Below are 18865 nucleotides of genomic sequence, written 5' to 3' on the forward strand. Positions count from 1 at the left end.
TGCTAAGCCATATAATCTTAGCACCTGTGAGCAAGTTACCGGCCCCAACCTTGTCTATGATCTCTAAGTAGATCAAGCTCAATTGCAGGCAGCTCTTAGTACCATGGGAAGGACCGCAGAATTTGCAATTTTCATGGCAAATAAACATTATTCTTCTTCATTAGAGTTCTTGGCTGGGGATTCTGCATTGGTCATTTTCTAACTGGGAGAGCTTGTTATAAGCTCAACTGCTCCGCTGGTTTTATTCAATGTGATAGTTGGATAAGTTTCACTGCTGAGATTTTAGCATGAACAATACTTGACTTAAATTATTGTGAAGATGACATCAATTTCTGTTTTGAATATAACCTTTATGGTTCTGTTTCATTTGGGAGACGCAATCAATGACTGTTGAAACTCATTTGGTTTTATCGAAAAAACTGATTTTACAGTTATTTAATTCACACACAGTTGGTGAAGAAATGTCCAAGAGCCACCGATTAAAACTTTCTCCTCCTGCCCTGGTGCTCCTCCCCTCTTTTTTGTTTCTTCTGACTCGTTGTGAATCAGGGCTTCTCTCTTGTACCATTTTTTTCAAATGGATGAATCTCTCCATTTTTTTTTTGGTTTGTTTTTGCTTTTAGTAAAGATGGATGAATCTCTCTTTCACAGAGTTTTTCTACCCCAAATGCAATTAAGAAGATTCATATGTAATTGTTAGGGTGGTGGAAGATGCTGGCATAAGAACTAAAATGCAGGAAAACTAAATTTATGGTGGAATAAAATTAATTTTGAAAACTAAAATTCTGAAATCAGGAAATTTTTTTTATTTTTTCTTTTTGGTAATAGGGAATTTTATTAAAGGGAAAAACCATGACTACAACCTAGAGATACAGTGTCAAATAATAGTAGTTGTCGAATATGAGAAGGGGGAGTGTGAACATATAAGAAAGCTTCTTGCATTAATGTGCATTCCTTTGCCAAAACATTTGCCACAAAATTTGCTTCCCTCAGTACATGGGTAAAGGAAATGTAGTCAAACTTGCTTGCCATGTTGGTGATATCCAATATGATTGGAAAGATCTTCCACGGGACCTTTGTCGGATGCTTATGAAGGATGGTGATTAGAGCTTGATTATCACTTTCCAGAGCTATTTTGGGTAAATTAAACTCTTTCGTCCATAGAATAGTCTGCTTTAAAGCAAGAGCCTCAAGAGTAAGAACATCTTGAGTTGCAGAACCTTGCCCAAAACCAAATATCATCTTGCCCCAATTATTCCTTGCAATCCCTCCATATCCCGCAAGATGCTCTTCCTTAAAGAGAGAGCCATCGCCAACGCAGAGCTTTTTCTAGTGGTGAAGCCAACACCTCTCAATGAAGAGGTCGTGGGTTCGACTTTTGCTAAGGCATATTAATATCCCCATCCCCGGACGATCAATAAGCCCTTTTGTACCAAAAAGAAAGAAAAGAAAAAAAAAAAAAAAAGGAAAAAAGAAAAGAGAGAGCCATCAACTAGGGGGCGTTTGGGCCCTGCCCGCCCCGAGCCCGAATAAGGCTTGGGCAAAGATTTTGGCCAGGGGGGTTAGGGCCAAAATATTCCGGCCCCGAACTAGGGGGCCCGTGATTACTCTCTACCCCCCATCCCGGCCCCCGATTTTTAGCCCTAACCCAAGCCCCGATTTTGGCCCCGATCTTGACCCCGACCGGCCCCGATTTTGGCCCCGACCTAGGCCCCGATTTTGGCCTTAACCGAGCCTTGATCCTAGCCCCGATTTTGGTCCCGATCCTAGCCCCGATTTTGGCCCTGATCCTGGCCCTGATCTTGGCCCTGATATTAGTCCTGAACCTGATCCTGGCCCTGATATTAGCCTTGACCCTGATCCTGGCCCTAATTTGAGTCTAAAGACTCTGGACCCTTCACCCACATGGAGATGAATTAATTGTAATACATATAGGTGGATACTTGACACGTGTCAAATTTTAAAAACATGACCATGTTTTGTAGAAAATTAATAAAGATAAATTATAACCTCATTACCAATGTAATAAGCATCTATTTGATTTTGGCCTTGATCCTGACCCTAATTTTGGCTCTAATCTTAATATTAATTTGACGATGATCATCTACTACAGTACTATATTTTTACCCTGATCTTTATACTAACATTGATATGAGTCTTGATTTTGATATTTAGTCACTTTGATCATATTAGACTATAAATTCACTTTTTATATTATTTGTAAGGTAATTTTTATTTTTCCAACAAAGTCATTTTTAGTTCAGTAAAATATGGATTTTGTTTTTTGACTAAGGCGAGATAATATATTATAAATAATAAAAACTATTACATAAAGAATGAATATCTAACAAATCTATACCCTAACTTCTCATCATGAATATCTAACAAATCTACTGTGATATTTCAAAAAAAATTATTAAAAACATATAGCTATGTTTGTAACTAAAACATCATTTTCTTTAACTATGAAAAAAAATATTTTTTTTTTGTTGAATACTAAATTATTGTCCATTTACTTGTTAACAAGGTTTTTGAATATGATTTTTTTTGTATTGAATAAAGATATCAATTTATTGAACAGTTGTGAATGAAAACATACCTACCTATGGCTTAAATTCTTGACTTTGAAGATAAAATTTTCATTTATCAGATTCCTTTTGAATTATGAATCTCTGATGTTTCTAAGTTTACAAAAAGAGTTTGTGTGACATTCTCTATAATTGACTTGACTTTCAAATATGCCTAAATTTAATTACAATTCTTCTCTCTACTTATTCTATTTCATGAATAATTTTAACTCTTTGTTGCTGGATAAAACCAAAGGAAAAAAGAGGAGAAAAAGAGAGAGAGAGAGAGAGAGAGAGCAAATTAAAAACCCTAGAAATTTGGATTTCTCTATTTCTCTAAAATCTAAATGGGTATAAATAGTTAAATACATATTGAATCTAAGTTTTGGATTATTTGTTGACATCTTTAATATTTTATTTTCCGAATTGAGTTTGGAATTTAAGTATTTAATTACTTTAATATGTATTTTAATTCTACATGTCTTACATTTGATATTTACGACCAAAGATATAGCCAATTAAAGCTAGGGACAAGGCCAATTAGGGGCCAGGGAGGCCAATGTCGGGGCCAATTAGGGCCAATGCGCCAATCGGCCGGGGCGGGGCCAATTAGGGCCGGGAGGGAAAGGGGAGGAAGAAAGGGAACCACCCGAGAAAGGGAAGAAAGGGGGGGGGCAGGGAAAGGAAAGAAGGGGGGGAGGAGGGCCGGGGGAAGGGCCGGGAGAAAAGAGCCACACAGCCCCACCCCGCCGGGCCAAAGGGGAAGGCGGGGCAGGGCGGGACAAGGCCGAACGGCGGGAATGAGCAATATACCCACGATGCCCCTACCATCAACATTTAATTTGTTATATGAGAGGGAGGGAGTTCCCATTTAATGCATCCTTGGGAGGAGATTGGCACTGACTTCATATCATTGGATAAGCAATAGAATTGAATACCCTTCCATATCTGAAAGCTAACTCGTGAAGGCTAAATAGTGGAGTGAGTTGCTATATTTGCCTTTGTACGCTTTCCAAAGAAGCTAGAAGGCAAGGAGAGTGTTGAGAATCTTTGTTTTGTTGATGCTGTGTTGTGCCAAATTAATACACTATTGAACAATAGAAATAATCAAATTTGCACCGATCAAATCATTAATCCCCAAATCATTCCATACTTGTTTGGCATACTGGCAGTGTATGAAAATATGATCCGACGATGTCTCCTGCAACCCACAAAACAAACACACAAGAGCCATATAACAACCACGACTTACCAGCAAGTTAGCTGTTGGGAGCTTTTGATGTAGGAGTTTCCAAAGGAAATGTAAAACCTATGGAGGGAGAGCTAATTTCCAAAAAAGATGCCTTGGTGATTTGGTGTTCGAGTGATTATCTTGTATATTCATTTGCGAACAGGCTAGTTTGTAAGTTGATCTAATTGAAAAATTCCCCACAGAAGTCTAGTACCAAACTAAGCGATCCTCCAAGGCCAACTGAGGGATTGGTATTGAGAGAATTTTCTCCCCAACTTGCCCTAGCCACCATCTATTTAAGAGCTCCCTGTTCCAAGAATCAGGAAACTTTACTTATTTTAGTTTACAACATTTCAAGTAATGTGAAAGAGAAACCTTTATAATCTTTTGAGTAAATTGCACTGGGACCTCAAATGGAGGCTTTAAAGCATTGACACTTTGAAAAACACTGACACCCCAATTCATTAAACACATAAGTCCATATATGTTAATAAAACAGTTAACCCACTATTTATTTTTCTTTAATTCCAAAAGTGCCCTTACCAAAATTTGAGGAAAAAATAAAATAAAAATCCAACAACAATGTCGTCATCAAATAACCTTTGTAGCCAGAAGAATGTCCACTTTTTTTTTGGTAAATGATAATAAGATTTCTTGAAAGGGTATAATGGTCTTTGCGATAATATAACTAATCATTTTAACATAATAGAATTTATGTGTTTTTCAAAAAAAAAGTAGGTTGTTAGTGCTTTAAAGCCTCTATTTTGAGGTGCCAGTGCAATTTGCTCTAATCTTTTTATTAGATGTGGATTTATCATCTTAATGATGCAAATCCAAAATTTATGACATGTTTATTCACTCTAACTTATTATCTATTTATAGAATTCAAGGATTGAATCACTGTAGGCTTGACAAACAATTCTTAAGCCTGAAAATCCAGCTACTTGAGCCAAGGCCTTAAATTCTTGCTCTGTCCTTTCTTTGCCTCCTGTTTGAGCTAACATTGTAAGGTCCATCTGGAAGATGTTATGAGATAGGATATTGTTCTTTGGTCCTTCAGGAACTACCTTCTCTACAGCAATTACTTTTCCATTCTCTGGTAGTGCTTCCCAACAATTCTTCAGCAATTTCAAGCATTTCTCATCACTCATGCAATGAAGCATCCACTGCAAACAATTTTGCTTAACTCAGAAAAATTAGCACTTAAAAATATATGATAAATGAACATGATTGAATCTAATTTGGATTTGAAAAAAAATATGAGGTTTGCTCTTGCCTCATTAATGGTATATAGCGTATGAATCGGGATTTCATCTCTCCATTAGTATTATGTTTCTGTTTATTGGACTCTGTTTTGAGCTTTTACAAAAATGGATCCATAGATCTATTGTTCTTGTTTCTTGACAGTATTTGATTGAAAAATCAACTTGTTTGATGATCTTTCAATAATATTAGAGACAAAGTATGTGTGTCTACTTAAAAAAAAAAAGTTAATTACCTTCACGAAAATGGCATCTCCTTTCGGAATGCTGACAAACATATCTCCTTCAACGTTCTCAACCCCTAACAACAAAGTGAAACCTTTGACATTTAGATCATGTAAAATTGAATCAATAACAAAGCCAAAGAACAAATTAGAAGTTCTTTGATAGATGATGAAGTTCAATTCCAAACACCCTAGGTTCTGGTTCCATTAAGAGCTTTCTTACCAGGATATGATGGTGCTGTCTTTACCACATGTGGCAAGTCAAAGTTAATTCCTTTGATTGTTGGATACTTAGAAATGATCAGGTTTAGAGCAACTCCATACCCACCACCAACATCAACTACCTCCTTTAGTCCCTCAAACCCATTATATGTCATAAGGAGCTTCTTCATAGTGGCCATAGTGATATTGTGCATGGCTGTATTGAAGAGCTTGTTAACCATAGGATCTGTGCCAAGATAATCAAACAAGTTCATCCCATGGGCCTTCTCAAATGGAGTTCCTCCTTCAAGAACTGCATCTTTCACATGGTACCTACATTTTATATATTAGCTAGAATCATGAAAAAAGCCAATTCGAAGGGCAGGTGCAATTGAAATCTATCAGTCACCCTTATCATGAGTAGAAGAGGAAAATAAAGAAAAGAAAAATGAACTTACCAACTTGCAATTGAGGTCTTTTCCCGTACCAGTAATGCATAGGGAGAAAATGACGTTTCTTCTTGATTGCCTACTAGGAACTTGCTTACAGGTGCTAAGCCATACAATCTTGTGACTTGACCATTCTCTTCAGTAACCAGAGAACATGACAAGATGGAAAAACTTGAGAGCAGTCGAAGTATACGATCAATCATGACAGGGGCATCTGGGTTTTGAGTGGGGAGATGAGAAGCAATCTCTGAAGGGGAGAGGAAGTTACCATCCCCAACCTTGGCTATGATCTCTAGCAGATCAAGCTCTATTGCAGCTCTTAGCACCATGGGCAAAACTGTAGCATTTGCTATTTGCATTGCAAATAAGCAATCTTCTTCTTCATTAATGTTCTTGGGTGGGGATCCTGCACTAGCCATTCTGGGTTTTGCTTTGCAGGGAAGAGTTCAAGCTTTGTTATAAGCTCAGCTGACTCGCTGATCTTACAAAAAATGGAAAAACTGACTTGTTGATTTTATTGATCTGAGTAGTTATATAAGTTCCAGTGTTCCATCACCTTAAGATTTAATCAAAGATAAACAAATACAAAAAAAGTCATAGGGCCGACCATAAAATCTTATTTTATCGAAAAAAATAAAAAAATGTTAAAGAGCCAACCACAAAATCTTGTTTTTATGGTTTTGAAGGAAATTTATTACGTTCAATCCCAACTTCAAAGCTGTGAGGCATTCTTGAATAAATAATGTTATAAAGGAGTGCTCAACAAATTTTATTATTATTTATAATTATATTTTAATAGGTACAAGATGGATATGAAGACACATACACGAACCAATGCTCTTGGACTGTGTCGAAGATAATGATTTGCAATATTTTATTTGTGATTGAGATCGATGCAATTCCCTATGTACCAGGGAAAACGTCGAATCTAATTTATTATTGAAAATTCTCCATAAAAGCTTCTTCATTTAGCTGACCAGGTACTTAAAAAGAATTGAGTTGTTTTTTTTTGTTTTTTTACCAACACAGAGTTGTTCTAGAAGTTGAAACCAACAACGTACTTCTTACTCTTGTTGAAGTATATTAATAATTTAATATCACCATCCCTGGACTTAATAAAGCCCCATTGCACCAATAAAAAAAAAAAGAATTGAGTTTTTAACATTAATTAGAAGAAAGAGGTTTTATTATATTTTTTTGTATATTTTTTTATGTTTTTCTCACAGTCGGTGGATCTATATTAATATTATTCTCTATTAGGCGTGATAAGGATGATTTTTCATTCTTTCCCTAACTGTCTCTAATTTGAATTCTTTCCATTCATCACTCTTCTCATTTGAATTCATTCCATTAATCATTCTTTACATTTGATTTCTTTCCATACCATCTCATCCTTCCATTTCATCAATATCCTAATTTGGCTTTGGCTTGATTAGGTTTCTCTATTAAATCATTTCCATACAAACATTTTCATGTATTATATTTACATGCAAACATTTCCATGTATTGTATTTCTATGTTTTATATATTTATTTTATTGTTCATAGTTTGTTGGATTTTTGTTTTAAAATAAAATAATATTATAATATAATATACTATTTAGATAAGTTTCAAAACATTAAAATCTCCCTAGTTTTGTTTTAAGACTCTTGTTTATTCTTACTCTATAGGACTCTTTTGGATGTATAGATTCCAATCAAAGGGTTTTGGCAATTCGGCATATATATATTAGGTAATTTAGATTACCATATATGTTTAGTCCCACATTGGATGGAGCTAATGATTATATGATTTATATATACATATATAGCTCCTAAGTGCGGTGTATGCTGATAGAGAGCTAAGTGTGGATCACGCGCATGCACCGAGCTGGACCGAGTCGGGCGTGGTTGCGGTAGTGGTGCGTAGACCCTAGTCTAACCAGGCCATGGGGCATTATAATATTATATAAATAATATTAAGTTTCTATGATGGGTCATGGATCTAGAAAACCCGGTTTTGGGTTTTCCAGTAGGGAGGTGACTGATCATACAGTCACAACTCTCTGCAGGTGACCTTACGTACATATGTAGCTCTCAAGGTGTCCATACGAGCCTATAAATAGAGGTTAAGCTCTAAACAAAGGATTACTCGGTTTTTGGTGAAAACCAGAAATTCGAAAATCTAGTGTTAGAAAAATTCCATTTTTTGTTTTATTCATTCTGTCGCTGTGTATTACTTTCGGATCTCCTTTGCAAGTAGACTTTGTTGGAGTGCTGCCTTCAGATCTAGGAGTTGTTGTATCTTGGAGGTGAGAACGTCAAAGTCAAACCCAGCAGCATAAAAGGGGGCATTCAAATACCTTAAGGAAAAGTATTGTTCGTACACCTCAACTCACCTTGTTTGAGTTCTTGTTGGTTTTCCTTTCGCTTATTCTTCTACATTCGGGTAAGTGATTCTGACATAAGGTATACTTAATATATTCGTTTCTCCTTGATTCTGTTATTGGTCTGTCTATACTGTGCCTTTGGTCTTCTGGTTCTAACATAGTTGCCTAACAGCATGGGATGTATGCTGCCTATATATTTGAGGTTCTCTCATATGAAATCATTCAACTATTTTTCCCATTGAGATTGTTTCTTAATATGGTATCAGACTAACATATGATTCTACATCTTTATCAACCACGTCTTCTTCTTCCTCATCTTCTATCTCTTCTTCAATGGCTACCAATATTACGTCTTCAATGGATTCCTCTCATAAGGTTCACTCTTTTGCTGCAACTGTGATCCCTTCTTTAGCTGTTGCACCATCTTTCACCACAGATCAGTACCATAAACTTCTATCTCTGTTGGAATCTAGTAACATTCCATCATTGGCAAATGTTGTAGATAAAGTATCTTCTCTATGGGTTATTGATTCGGGTGCCAGTCTTCATATGGTTTCCGACTTATCTTTATTTCATTCCAATAGTCTTGTTCCCCACACCCAATCTATTTGTCTTCCAAATGGTGGTTTTGCTCCCGTTACACATATTGGGAATTGCAGCCCCATACCCACTTTACCTCTCACGAATGTATTACATGTTCCTTCTTTTGGTTTTAATTTATTATCTGTTACCCAATTTACCCAACAACTTCATTGTTTCATAACTTTCTATCCTGATCATTGTGTGATACAGGACCTACGCATGAAGGAGAGGATTGGGCTAGGCAAGGCATACAATGGACTTTATTATTTGGAGTTGGATCATCCTATCGCTGCTATTGTTTTACTCGCCAAAGACCTTTGGCATTCTCGTTTAGGCCATCCATCTTTAAAGGTTTCTAGTTATATTGCACATTTGGATCCTAATATTTCTTTTCCTAAAGATTGTGTTTGCTCCATTTGTCCTTTAGCTAAACAAACTCGACTTCCTTTTCCATCTAGTACAATTTCTACCACCTCTTGCTTTGAATTGATACATTGTGATATATGGAGACCTTATTTCGTTTCCTCAATTTGTGGTGCAAAACATTTTTTAACTATTGTGGAAGATTTTTCACGATGCACCTGGTGTTTTTGTTAAATCATAAATTTGATGCTTGGTCCCGATTAAGGGAATTTTTTGCTATGATCAAAACCCAATTAAACAACTCCGAACTGATAATGGTCGTGAGTTTTTTAATCACTATTCAAATGCCTTTTTTACAACCCATGGTATTATTCATCAACATAGTTGCGTTGATACACCCCAACAAAATGGGGTTGTTGAACGCAAACACCACCATCTTCTTAATGTGGCCCGTGCTCTCTCTTTTCAAGCAAGTCTACCTCATAAGTTTTGGGGTCCTTGTGTTTTGACAGCCGCTTACCTAATTAACCATTTACCCACCCCGTTGTTATATGGTAAGTCACCACTTCAAGTTTTATTTGGCAAGATCCCTTCATATTCTCATCTTCGAACTTTTGGATGCCTTTGTTATGGTCATAGCCATTCATCCATTCGTCATAAATTTGATCCCCGAGTATCTCCAGGTGTTTTTATTGGGTATCCATATGCACAAAAAGGGTATACGATTTATGATTTACAAACACATAAGGTTTACATTAGTCGTGATGTCACATTTGTTGAATATTCTTTTCCTTTTTCAAAATTGCCATCCCCATTATTGCCTGTTTTACCCATTGCAGCTTCAGATATTGTTAGACCCACCCTTATCAACCACACCCTCTCCCCAACCGGTTGAAGAACCTCCTTCACCCACCCTCCCATCCACTACCATCTCTCGGCCATCTCGGGTTCATCGACCGCCACCCCATCTTCAAGACTATCATTGTTACGTCATGGATGCCCAAGCTCCTCCTTCATGCACATGTACTCTCACTCCTGAAAGTTGTTTTTTATCCTATCATAGATTATCCTCACCTCATTTCAGGTATCTCAAGGCCCTCAATGCTATAACTGAACCTACAAGCTTTGCTAAGGCTATTATTTCACCTGATTGGAAGGAGGCAATGGACAATGAAATCGCGGCTCTTGACCTTAACAAGACTTGGTCTCTTGTACCTTTGTCCCCAAACAAGAAACCAATAGGTTGTAAATGAGTTTACAAAATTAAACGGCATTCAGATGGGTCAATTGAGCGTTATAAAGCGCGTTTGGTGGCAAAGGGTTATACTCAAATTGAGGGGATTGATTACCATGAAACATTTACCCTAGTTGCTAAGTTGGTTATTGTCAGAACACTTCTTGCCATTGTTGCCATCAAAGGATGGTCCTTGCAGCAATTGGATGTGAACAACGCTTTTCTCTATGGCGATCTTGATGAAGAGGTATATATGACACTTCCACTTGGTTATCATCGAAAGGGGGAGAAATTGGTTTGTCGCTTGCACAAATCATTATATGGGTTTAAGCAGGCATCCCGTAATTGGTTTTCCAAGCTTTCTGGTGCCATTATTGATTTTGGATATACACAATCTAAGGTATTACTTTCTATTTTCTCTACTTATAGAGTCTCCATCTACCTTTGTACTTGTTTATGTTGATGACATTTTAATTGTTGGGTCTGACACAACTGTGATTTCCAACTTAAAATCACTTCTTCAGCTATGTTTCCGAATTAAAGATCTTGGATTGCTTAAATATTTCCTTGGTCTTTAGGTGGCACGTTCTAAGAAAGGTATTTTCATCAACCAACGAAAATACACATTGGACATCTTAACTGATGTTGGTTTCATAGGTGCTAATCCGACTCAATTTCCAATGGGACAACACCTCAAGTTAATTACTTCTGATGGATGATCCCTTACCTGATCCAACACCATACTATTGGTTATTGGGAAGACTTATTTATCTCACAATTACTCGTCCAGATATTATTCAAACTGTGAATGTTCTTAGTCAATTCATGCATGAGCCTCGTAAACCTCATATGGATGTTGCTAATCATTTACTTCGTTACCTCCATGGCACTCTAGGACAAGGGATTCTTTTATCTGTTGATAGTGAGTTATCTCTTCATGCTTATTGTGACTCAGATTGGGCAAGTTGTCCTATGACTCGAAGATCTACCACTGGATATTGTGTATTTCTTGGTTCCAGCCATTTATCTTGGAAATCTAAAAAACAAGTTACTGTGTCCCACTCATCTATTGAGGCTAAATATCGTGCTATGGTTGTCACTACTTGTGAATTGATGTGGTTAGTTACATTGCTAAAAGATCTTGGCGTCATGGTCCCTCGACCAATACCTTTATTTTGTGGCAATCAAGCTGCTTTACATATTGCTACAAACCCAGTCATTCACGAGCGCACCAAACACATTGAGATTTTTTGTCATGTGGTTCGTGATCAAGTTCGACATGGTCTTATTCAACCCACCTCCACCACTAGTGCTGCTCAAGTTGCTGACATTTTCACCAAGGCCCTTGGAAAAGATTTATTTCTCAGTCATAGAGGCAAGTTGGGAGTATTAGGCGTGATAATGATGATTTTTCATCATTTCCCTAATTGTCTCTAATTTGAATTTTTCCATATCATTTCATCCTCTCATTTGAATTCTTTCCATATCATTTCATCTTTTCATTTGAATTCTTTCCATTCATCATCACTCCTCTAATTTGAATTCCTTCCATTCATCATTCTTTACATTTGAATTCTTTCTATACCATCTCATCCTTCCATTTCATCAATATCCTAATTTGGCTTTGGCTTGATTAGATTTCTCTATTAAATCATTTCCATACAAACATTTCCATGTATTATATTTACATGCAAACATTTCCATGTATTGTATTTCTATGTTTTATTTCTTTCTTTTATTGTTTATAGTTGCCTAATAGCATGGGATGTATGCTGCCTATATATTTGAGGTTCTCTCATATGAAATCATTCAACTATTTTTCCCATTGATATTGTTTCTTAATATTCTCTCCTATTCCGATTAGATATGAGGATGATATCATATTCTAACCATTCAGTCCTTGAATTCAAATTTCTTCTTTATGTGGTTTTCTTAAAAATTCTTCTCCTTTTCAAAAGATATATATTAGATAAGAGTCACAATCAATTGATTTTCTTTTCCAAAAGATATTAGACGATTCACATTCAATTTAAAATAAAAAACACCACGCATGTTCATGTAGGGTATTGCTTCAAGACAAGAAGTATAAAGATATTAAATGATTCTCATTCAATTTAAAATGGAAAAGCACCACGCGTAGTTGTGTAGGTATTGCTCTAATAAGATAAGATAAGAAGAATAAAATTGTTTCTCTCCCAGTACAATATCATATCAATGTTCATTTCCTGATGTGTGCTTTTCTTTGTCATTGTCTAGTAGTGCATCAACTTTGTGATTAAACAATGTAATTTCTTCACCACCCAAAAAAACAAAAATTATGTTGTCATGACATAAAGGAGTATTATATACCCTTTTACCCAAAGAAAAAAGAGAAAAAATTATATATCCCATTGTTAACATTTCAACTAGTCCCTAACTAGGGATGTTATTGATCATATTTGGTTCGGATGGTGACATTAAATTCTTTTTAATTTTTTTAATTTTTTTTTATTACATTTAAACAGATTTAGATAGTACCCAATCTATTCTGTACAGGGTCAAATAATTTTTGAGTAATGATTTTTCGTAATATAGGTTTTCCAAAATAGATATGAAGACAAGTCAAATATGAATTTGATTTCCTAAATTCTTTTTTTTTTTTTTAGCCAAAATTTTCTTACTACCCATTAGAACATCAGTTATTTTATTAATGAAGGGTAGGGTTAAGGGGATTACTATGTTTAGATTTGATTAGTTTTCAAACAAATTTGCATTTTTTTAAACAGATTCGGCTGCATGTTCAAATATGGATATCAAATATCTGTTAACATCTTTAATCTCTTCAATTCTTCCACTAGAGTCTTTGGAGGTTCTGGCTTTACTGCTAGTTCTGGTGTTTTTAATACATTAACATGCCTAATTCTAACATAAAGATAACTATCAGTTCTTAGTTTTTAAAAAATAATAAAAATTAGGTTGATAGGTCATAACGTTTGAACAAAAAAACAGAAGGTCATAACGGGTGTCTAGTGTGGAAGTGATCTTTGCAAAATTTTGATTTTGATGGAATGCATTGTATTTCCAATAAAAACACAAGTGCTTATGTGATCTAAGGGGGTCAATTTTCCATCACAAATATGCTAAATTTCAGCCAACCCATGTTCCAGATCCAGTAAAGCTTTGAGCTTCCCAAGATCTCCTAAGAAATAAAACTATATGAAAATGGAGCAAACTGGTTGGTAGGAAATTGATGGTTGATGTGCAATAGAAACACCAGTGCATTGATTTGGTAGACATTTATTTATAATAGTTGTTTGCCGTATTTGTTAGTTTAAATTTCTTAATTCTTTTCTATTGGATTTGCAGATCAAGAACGACTTGATTATTGTACAAAGAAACTACAAAGTTATGTGAAGGAGAAGTCTCTTTGTGTCAATTAAGTGGGAACCACCGGATGTTGGTTGGTTATGTGTCAATTGCGATGACTCCCTCAAACGAGCTCTAGGTGGCTATGGCTTCTTGGGTCGGAATTATAAGGTGATGTCCTCTTCGCAGTGGTAGGTGCATCCGAAGGAACAAATCAAATTCTTATGATGGAACTCATGGCTATTTCTAAAGGCCTCGAGATGGCTAGACATCGAGGGATTAGAAGAGTGCGCCTCTTCTCTGACTCTAAAGAAGCGGTCCAAATGATTTTAGGTGCCCACAGATGTCCTTGGTATTCTAGGGACCTTGTGACAGAGATAAATTACAAAAAAAGGAACGTTGCAGATTGTATTTTTTCACATCGCTATCGGGAGAGTAACCATGCAGCTGACTTCTTAGCTGGTTTACTAAACTCTAATGATGAAATATACTTTGACCCTGGAGGCCTTCCTGCTCCTTTGAAGGACATTGTCCGTGGTGATGCAAATGGCCGATCATATTTTAGAATGTAAAATTTTGTAATTCATATTTATCTCTATCAATATAATATAATATAAGCTCCCATTTTCCAAAAAAAAAAAAAAATCTCTTTGTGTTCTGGCTGACAGTATTGGTCCAGGTGTACTTAGATCTCTGGTTACATTAACTGATCAAAGTGAACTTTGTTAAGAAATTTTTAGGAATTTGCTTCATGGTTTTGTTTGTTTGTGGTCACTCTGGTTAAAAGGTAATCATGTATCTCATCATGCTGCAATACTAAATGGATGATTAAATGTTTACTCATCTAAAGAAAATGAATGAAAGAAGAAGGGTGGGTTGACTGATCGAACAAGTAATGATATTCATGGAGTAATTCCAGTTATCATAGTTGGGGTTTGATTTTTTTATAACATTACTAGCTTGGATGGTTGCTTAGGTCTTCATCACCAGTGATAAGAGGACCTCACATTGATTTACTCATCAGACTTCAGTGGTAGACGAGCAACAATAGTTCAAGAAGTGAGATTGAAGTTTCATAGAGGTACAGTAATACTTCACAAAGATTCTTTTGATATAAAAATACAAGCAAATTTAATTCATTAACTAAATAAAATGAGTAGCTCAACAAGGTGTTGGGCTGGACCGCACGGGATTGTTGAATTTTGTTTCAGTGTCAATGTGACTGTCCATTGATGAGTATAATAAGGAGTACTTAACAAGGTTTTGGCTGGACAAACTCAGCTGCTAGCAAAATCAACCGATCGAATCATGTTTACAGTACTTATTCCTGGGTAGAGATACTAAATCATGCTGTCTTAGAGCAGGAAGCTCTCTTATCCCTTAAATACTAAATCATTGTCTTAAATCTCTTCATGTATGGCTACTTCTATCTCTCAACATGTATTTTGACATGATAGAAAAAAGCATATGACAAATCCATTCGATTATGTCAGGGCAGAGGATCCTTAGGGGGTAAAGCACATTATACCACCATGGCTCTGTGATGTATTTATCTCCACACGATGCCGCGGCCACAACAGCCTCTGCACATTCCTCTGTGCTCTCAAATGGAATACAATGGCGGATCTGTTCAACATGAAAGTAGTTTATCATATGATCAGTAACAATCAAACAATTTTCATCATAAACAATCCATTATATAAAACCCCAAATTGAATCACCAAACTGAATTAAGTTGATCTTACGCTTGTGTGCATAGAGTGTCAAGTTTTAATGGCATCTGTAAAGGAGTCATTTAGAAGTATTCTAGTTTGAAAACACCAACCAATGGGCCTTACTTTTTCTATCAATGGATCAACTTCAATTTCTCCATGCCTGTTTAGGAGCTTGCCTCTTGTAAGTTCAGAGTCAACAAATCCAGGACTAACTATTGTTATTGAAACCTTTCGACCTAATTCAACTCTCAAATTGTCGTAGAAGTGTATCAATGCAGCTTTACTTGCCTGAAAAACATCAAAAGTTAAAAAAACAGTATTATTAATTCAAGATGGAAATGAAAGCAACAGCAACAGTATTATTAATAGATATGATTTCTATAATCTTGGTCTTTCCCTCTTTTTGAGATAGCAATTGCTTTCCATCCAATGAGGGTGATAGTGTTATTTTACATATATACTAAAATATTCGTTAGAACAAATTACACTAAGCAGCCCAAAATGGTGACCTTAAAGTTCTAACACACCACTTTATGTTTAAAAAATACAGACACCCAAAATTGAATTTTCATTAGATACATTGGTCTAATTTGTCATTCAAAACCATTAAATTACTTTTTATTTTCTTTCAATTCAAAAGATATCCCAATCAAAATATAAGGGAAGAAAAGAATAAATAGTGATTTATCGATTATCAGTAGGGGCGTAAATGGATAACCGAAATCGAAATCCGCATCTGCATCCGTTTAGGGGTATCCAAATCCGTCCGATTATTAATAGGATGTGGATATGGTATACCTCTTTCTTACCGAATATTATCCGTTTGATAAAATTATCCGATTAAGTTACTTATTTAGATTTATTATTCTTATTTTTATAAATTTTACGTATGATATGAGACTATTTTTCTAGATTTTCTACTAAAATAGCTACCAAAGTTGTTAAATTCTTAAATTTCAAACCTAGCCCTCACAAATAAAAAGTTAAAGATGTAAATAGGTAGTCAAAAACTTGTATTCAATCAATATTCATGTCCGTTTAGAAGAATCTACTTAAGAAAATAACTATCCGTTTATCATCCTAATCCGACAGAATCCGTCCGAAAACCGATAGGATATTATCCGAATCCGTCCGAATATAATAGGATGCGGATATGGATATACCACTATCTGATCCGAATCTGGTCCGTTTACACCCCTAAATCCCTAATTTTCAATGACAAATTAGACTATTGTATCCAATAAAAATCCAATTTTGGAGTATCCGTGTTTTTTAAATATAAACTAAGGTGTCAGTGCTTTTAAGACCTCAATTTTGGGGTATCGGTACAATTGCTCTATATATTATAACGATCCTTTTTGATAATCACCTAATAATATGTCATTTCGAATTTATTTTTTAAAATATTTTTGTATAATAAAACTTACACAATAGAGGGTACCCGTTGGTTGGATCATCCACCCAGCCACAGAAGCATTCACAATTATTTTGCCTCTGAACCTTTTGAGATAAGGAATTGCAAAATAGGTTGGAAAGACTGATCCCCAGAAGTTTACATCCTGTAGAGTGTAGATAATCCAAATCTGAATATAAACATCTAATAAATTTTCTAAACAAATGAATACTAAAAAATGTGAGTAACTGAATACCATAACAGGAACCAAATTTGTAACATCTGATGCATCTTCAAAGGCGTAATTAACACCAATCCCCGCATTGCATACCAAATGATCCACTACAAATAAAAATTTTGCAATAAGTTATATGTATGATAGATCAGGCATTGAGACTATGTTCAGATACCAAAAACAAGAAAAAAAAAATAATTAAACAAAAATCATAATAATGTAATAATTAATTTCCTGGTCTATTTATCTCTGAAAATTATATATATAAAAAAACATCATAATGATACAATAATTGATATTCAAGTTTATCTATCTCATCAAATTCAAAAAACAAATCATCCCAGTGCAGTAACTCGATTTTCAAACCTATCAAATCTCCTTAAATTCAAAGTCAATGAATGAAGAGAGAAGAAAACCATGATGGTATTCGTATCTATAACCTCAAATTCAAGCAATAAAAACCATGATGATGCATCTCTCTGGGCATCAAATTCATTTTTGTTTTTTTCATGTTTTTTTTTTCTTTGCATACAAAGAGAGAGAAGGAAAGATTTGTTTGAACTGGAATTTACATCGGCCAAAGTGGTCAACAACTGCTTGAATGAATTGCTTGCATTGATCAACTTTGGAGACATCAGCACGAATAACTAAGACATCAGGAGAACCCAGCTGACCAGACTTGCCTGCAACTTCTCTAAGGGTGTCTTCTCGTCTTGCAACAAGGGCTAGATTAGCTCCTTTCTTTGCATATTCGTATGCAAGGTGCTACCAAAGATCACAGAGAGAATATAATGAAGAACATTCAAGTATGGATCAAAAGGGATTATTATTATTGTATGAAAGGTTAATAGAATGAAACAAACCTTTCCAATTCCAGAAGAAGCTCCAGTGATGAGAACAACTTTCCCTCTCAAATTCTCTGGGAAGAGGTGTCTGAGGATGTAATCAACGAATTTGTAAATGGAGAGAAAAGGTAGCATGAGACATATAAGAAAAATTGTGATCGAAGGGAGCACCAAGTTTAGTGACTTGTGTATCAGTTCCATGGCTCTTACCAAAAAAAGAGGGCAAATAAGCTTAGTGTTTCAGTTCTCACCACAGCTTTAATGGAGGAAATCGTAGGTTACTGAATTCAAGGAAGTTGGAGAACCAAGTAAACGGATCCTCTTGCACTTGGCGCTAAAGCATACACGTGTTGGTGTATCATAAATCATATATCAAACAAGTGTAACATTTAGAAGGAAAAAAAAATATAAATTTTGGTTTATTTTTATCCATTTTTTTATGAATGTATGATACGTGTACAAGTAAAAATTTTTAAAATTTAATTGAAAATTACTTTTAATCCTCAACAAAATTTTTTCTCATCTTCTCACCAACTTGTAAATTTTCATAATGACTCTAAGATATCGCAAATGATCGAAAGACTCGTCAACTAATGTCATCGTCATTCCTGTGATTGACACTGGCAACAAAACGAAAGGTAGATGCACTATTGTCACTAAGTGCAATATTAACATTTTCATAAGGTGAATTGATAAATTGAATAACTCAGGAGATAATGCTGAAAATTTTCCTTATATCAGTGAAAACAAAAAATATTACATAGCTAATTCTAACAAATTAATACAAACCTTCCTCTCCCCACAAACACACAATTACATCAAGGTGCAATTATTTATGAAATATATATAAC

At 35.3% G+C, this 18865-nt stretch overlaps 2 protein-coding genes across 2 annotated transcripts; both read right to left on the minus strand.

Moving 5' to 3' along the window:
- Window positions 1–4258: 4258 nt before the first annotated feature.
- Window positions 4259–6436, minus strand: LOC149000964 (caffeic acid 3-O-methyltransferase-like). The gene is made up of 4 exons (XM_089139641.1): window positions 5944–6436; window positions 5508–5818; window positions 5297–5361; window positions 4259–4964 (listed from the first exon to the last, which is right to left on the minus strand). Exons 1-4 carry the CDS (start codon window positions 6351–6353, stop codon window positions 4671–4673), a joined length of 1080 nt encoding a protein of 359 aa, XP_088995767.1. The 5' UTR covers window positions 6354–6436; the 3' UTR covers window positions 4259–4670.
- An 8800-nt stretch (window positions 6437–15236) lies between these two features.
- Window positions 15237–18257, minus strand: LOC149000965 (11-beta-hydroxysteroid dehydrogenase A-like). The gene is made up of 6 exons (XM_089139242.1): window positions 18033–18257; window positions 17742–17934; window positions 17191–17276; window positions 16969–17100; window positions 15665–15829; window positions 15237–15452 (listed from the first exon to the last, which is right to left on the minus strand). The coding sequence occupies exons 1-6, from the start codon at window positions 18213–18215 to the stop codon at window positions 15237–15239; spliced, it is 975 nt and encodes a 324-aa protein (XP_088995368.1). The 5' UTR covers window positions 18216–18257.
- Window positions 18258–18865: the final 608 nt, after the last annotated feature.

This window comes from Hakea prostrata, chromosome 11, assembly GCF_041222555.1.
Source record: "Hakea prostrata isolate BN-2017 chromosome 11, UWA_Hpros_2, whole genome shotgun sequence".
Taxonomy (NCBI): Eukaryota; Viridiplantae; Streptophyta; class Magnoliopsida; order Proteales; family Proteaceae; genus Hakea; species Hakea prostrata.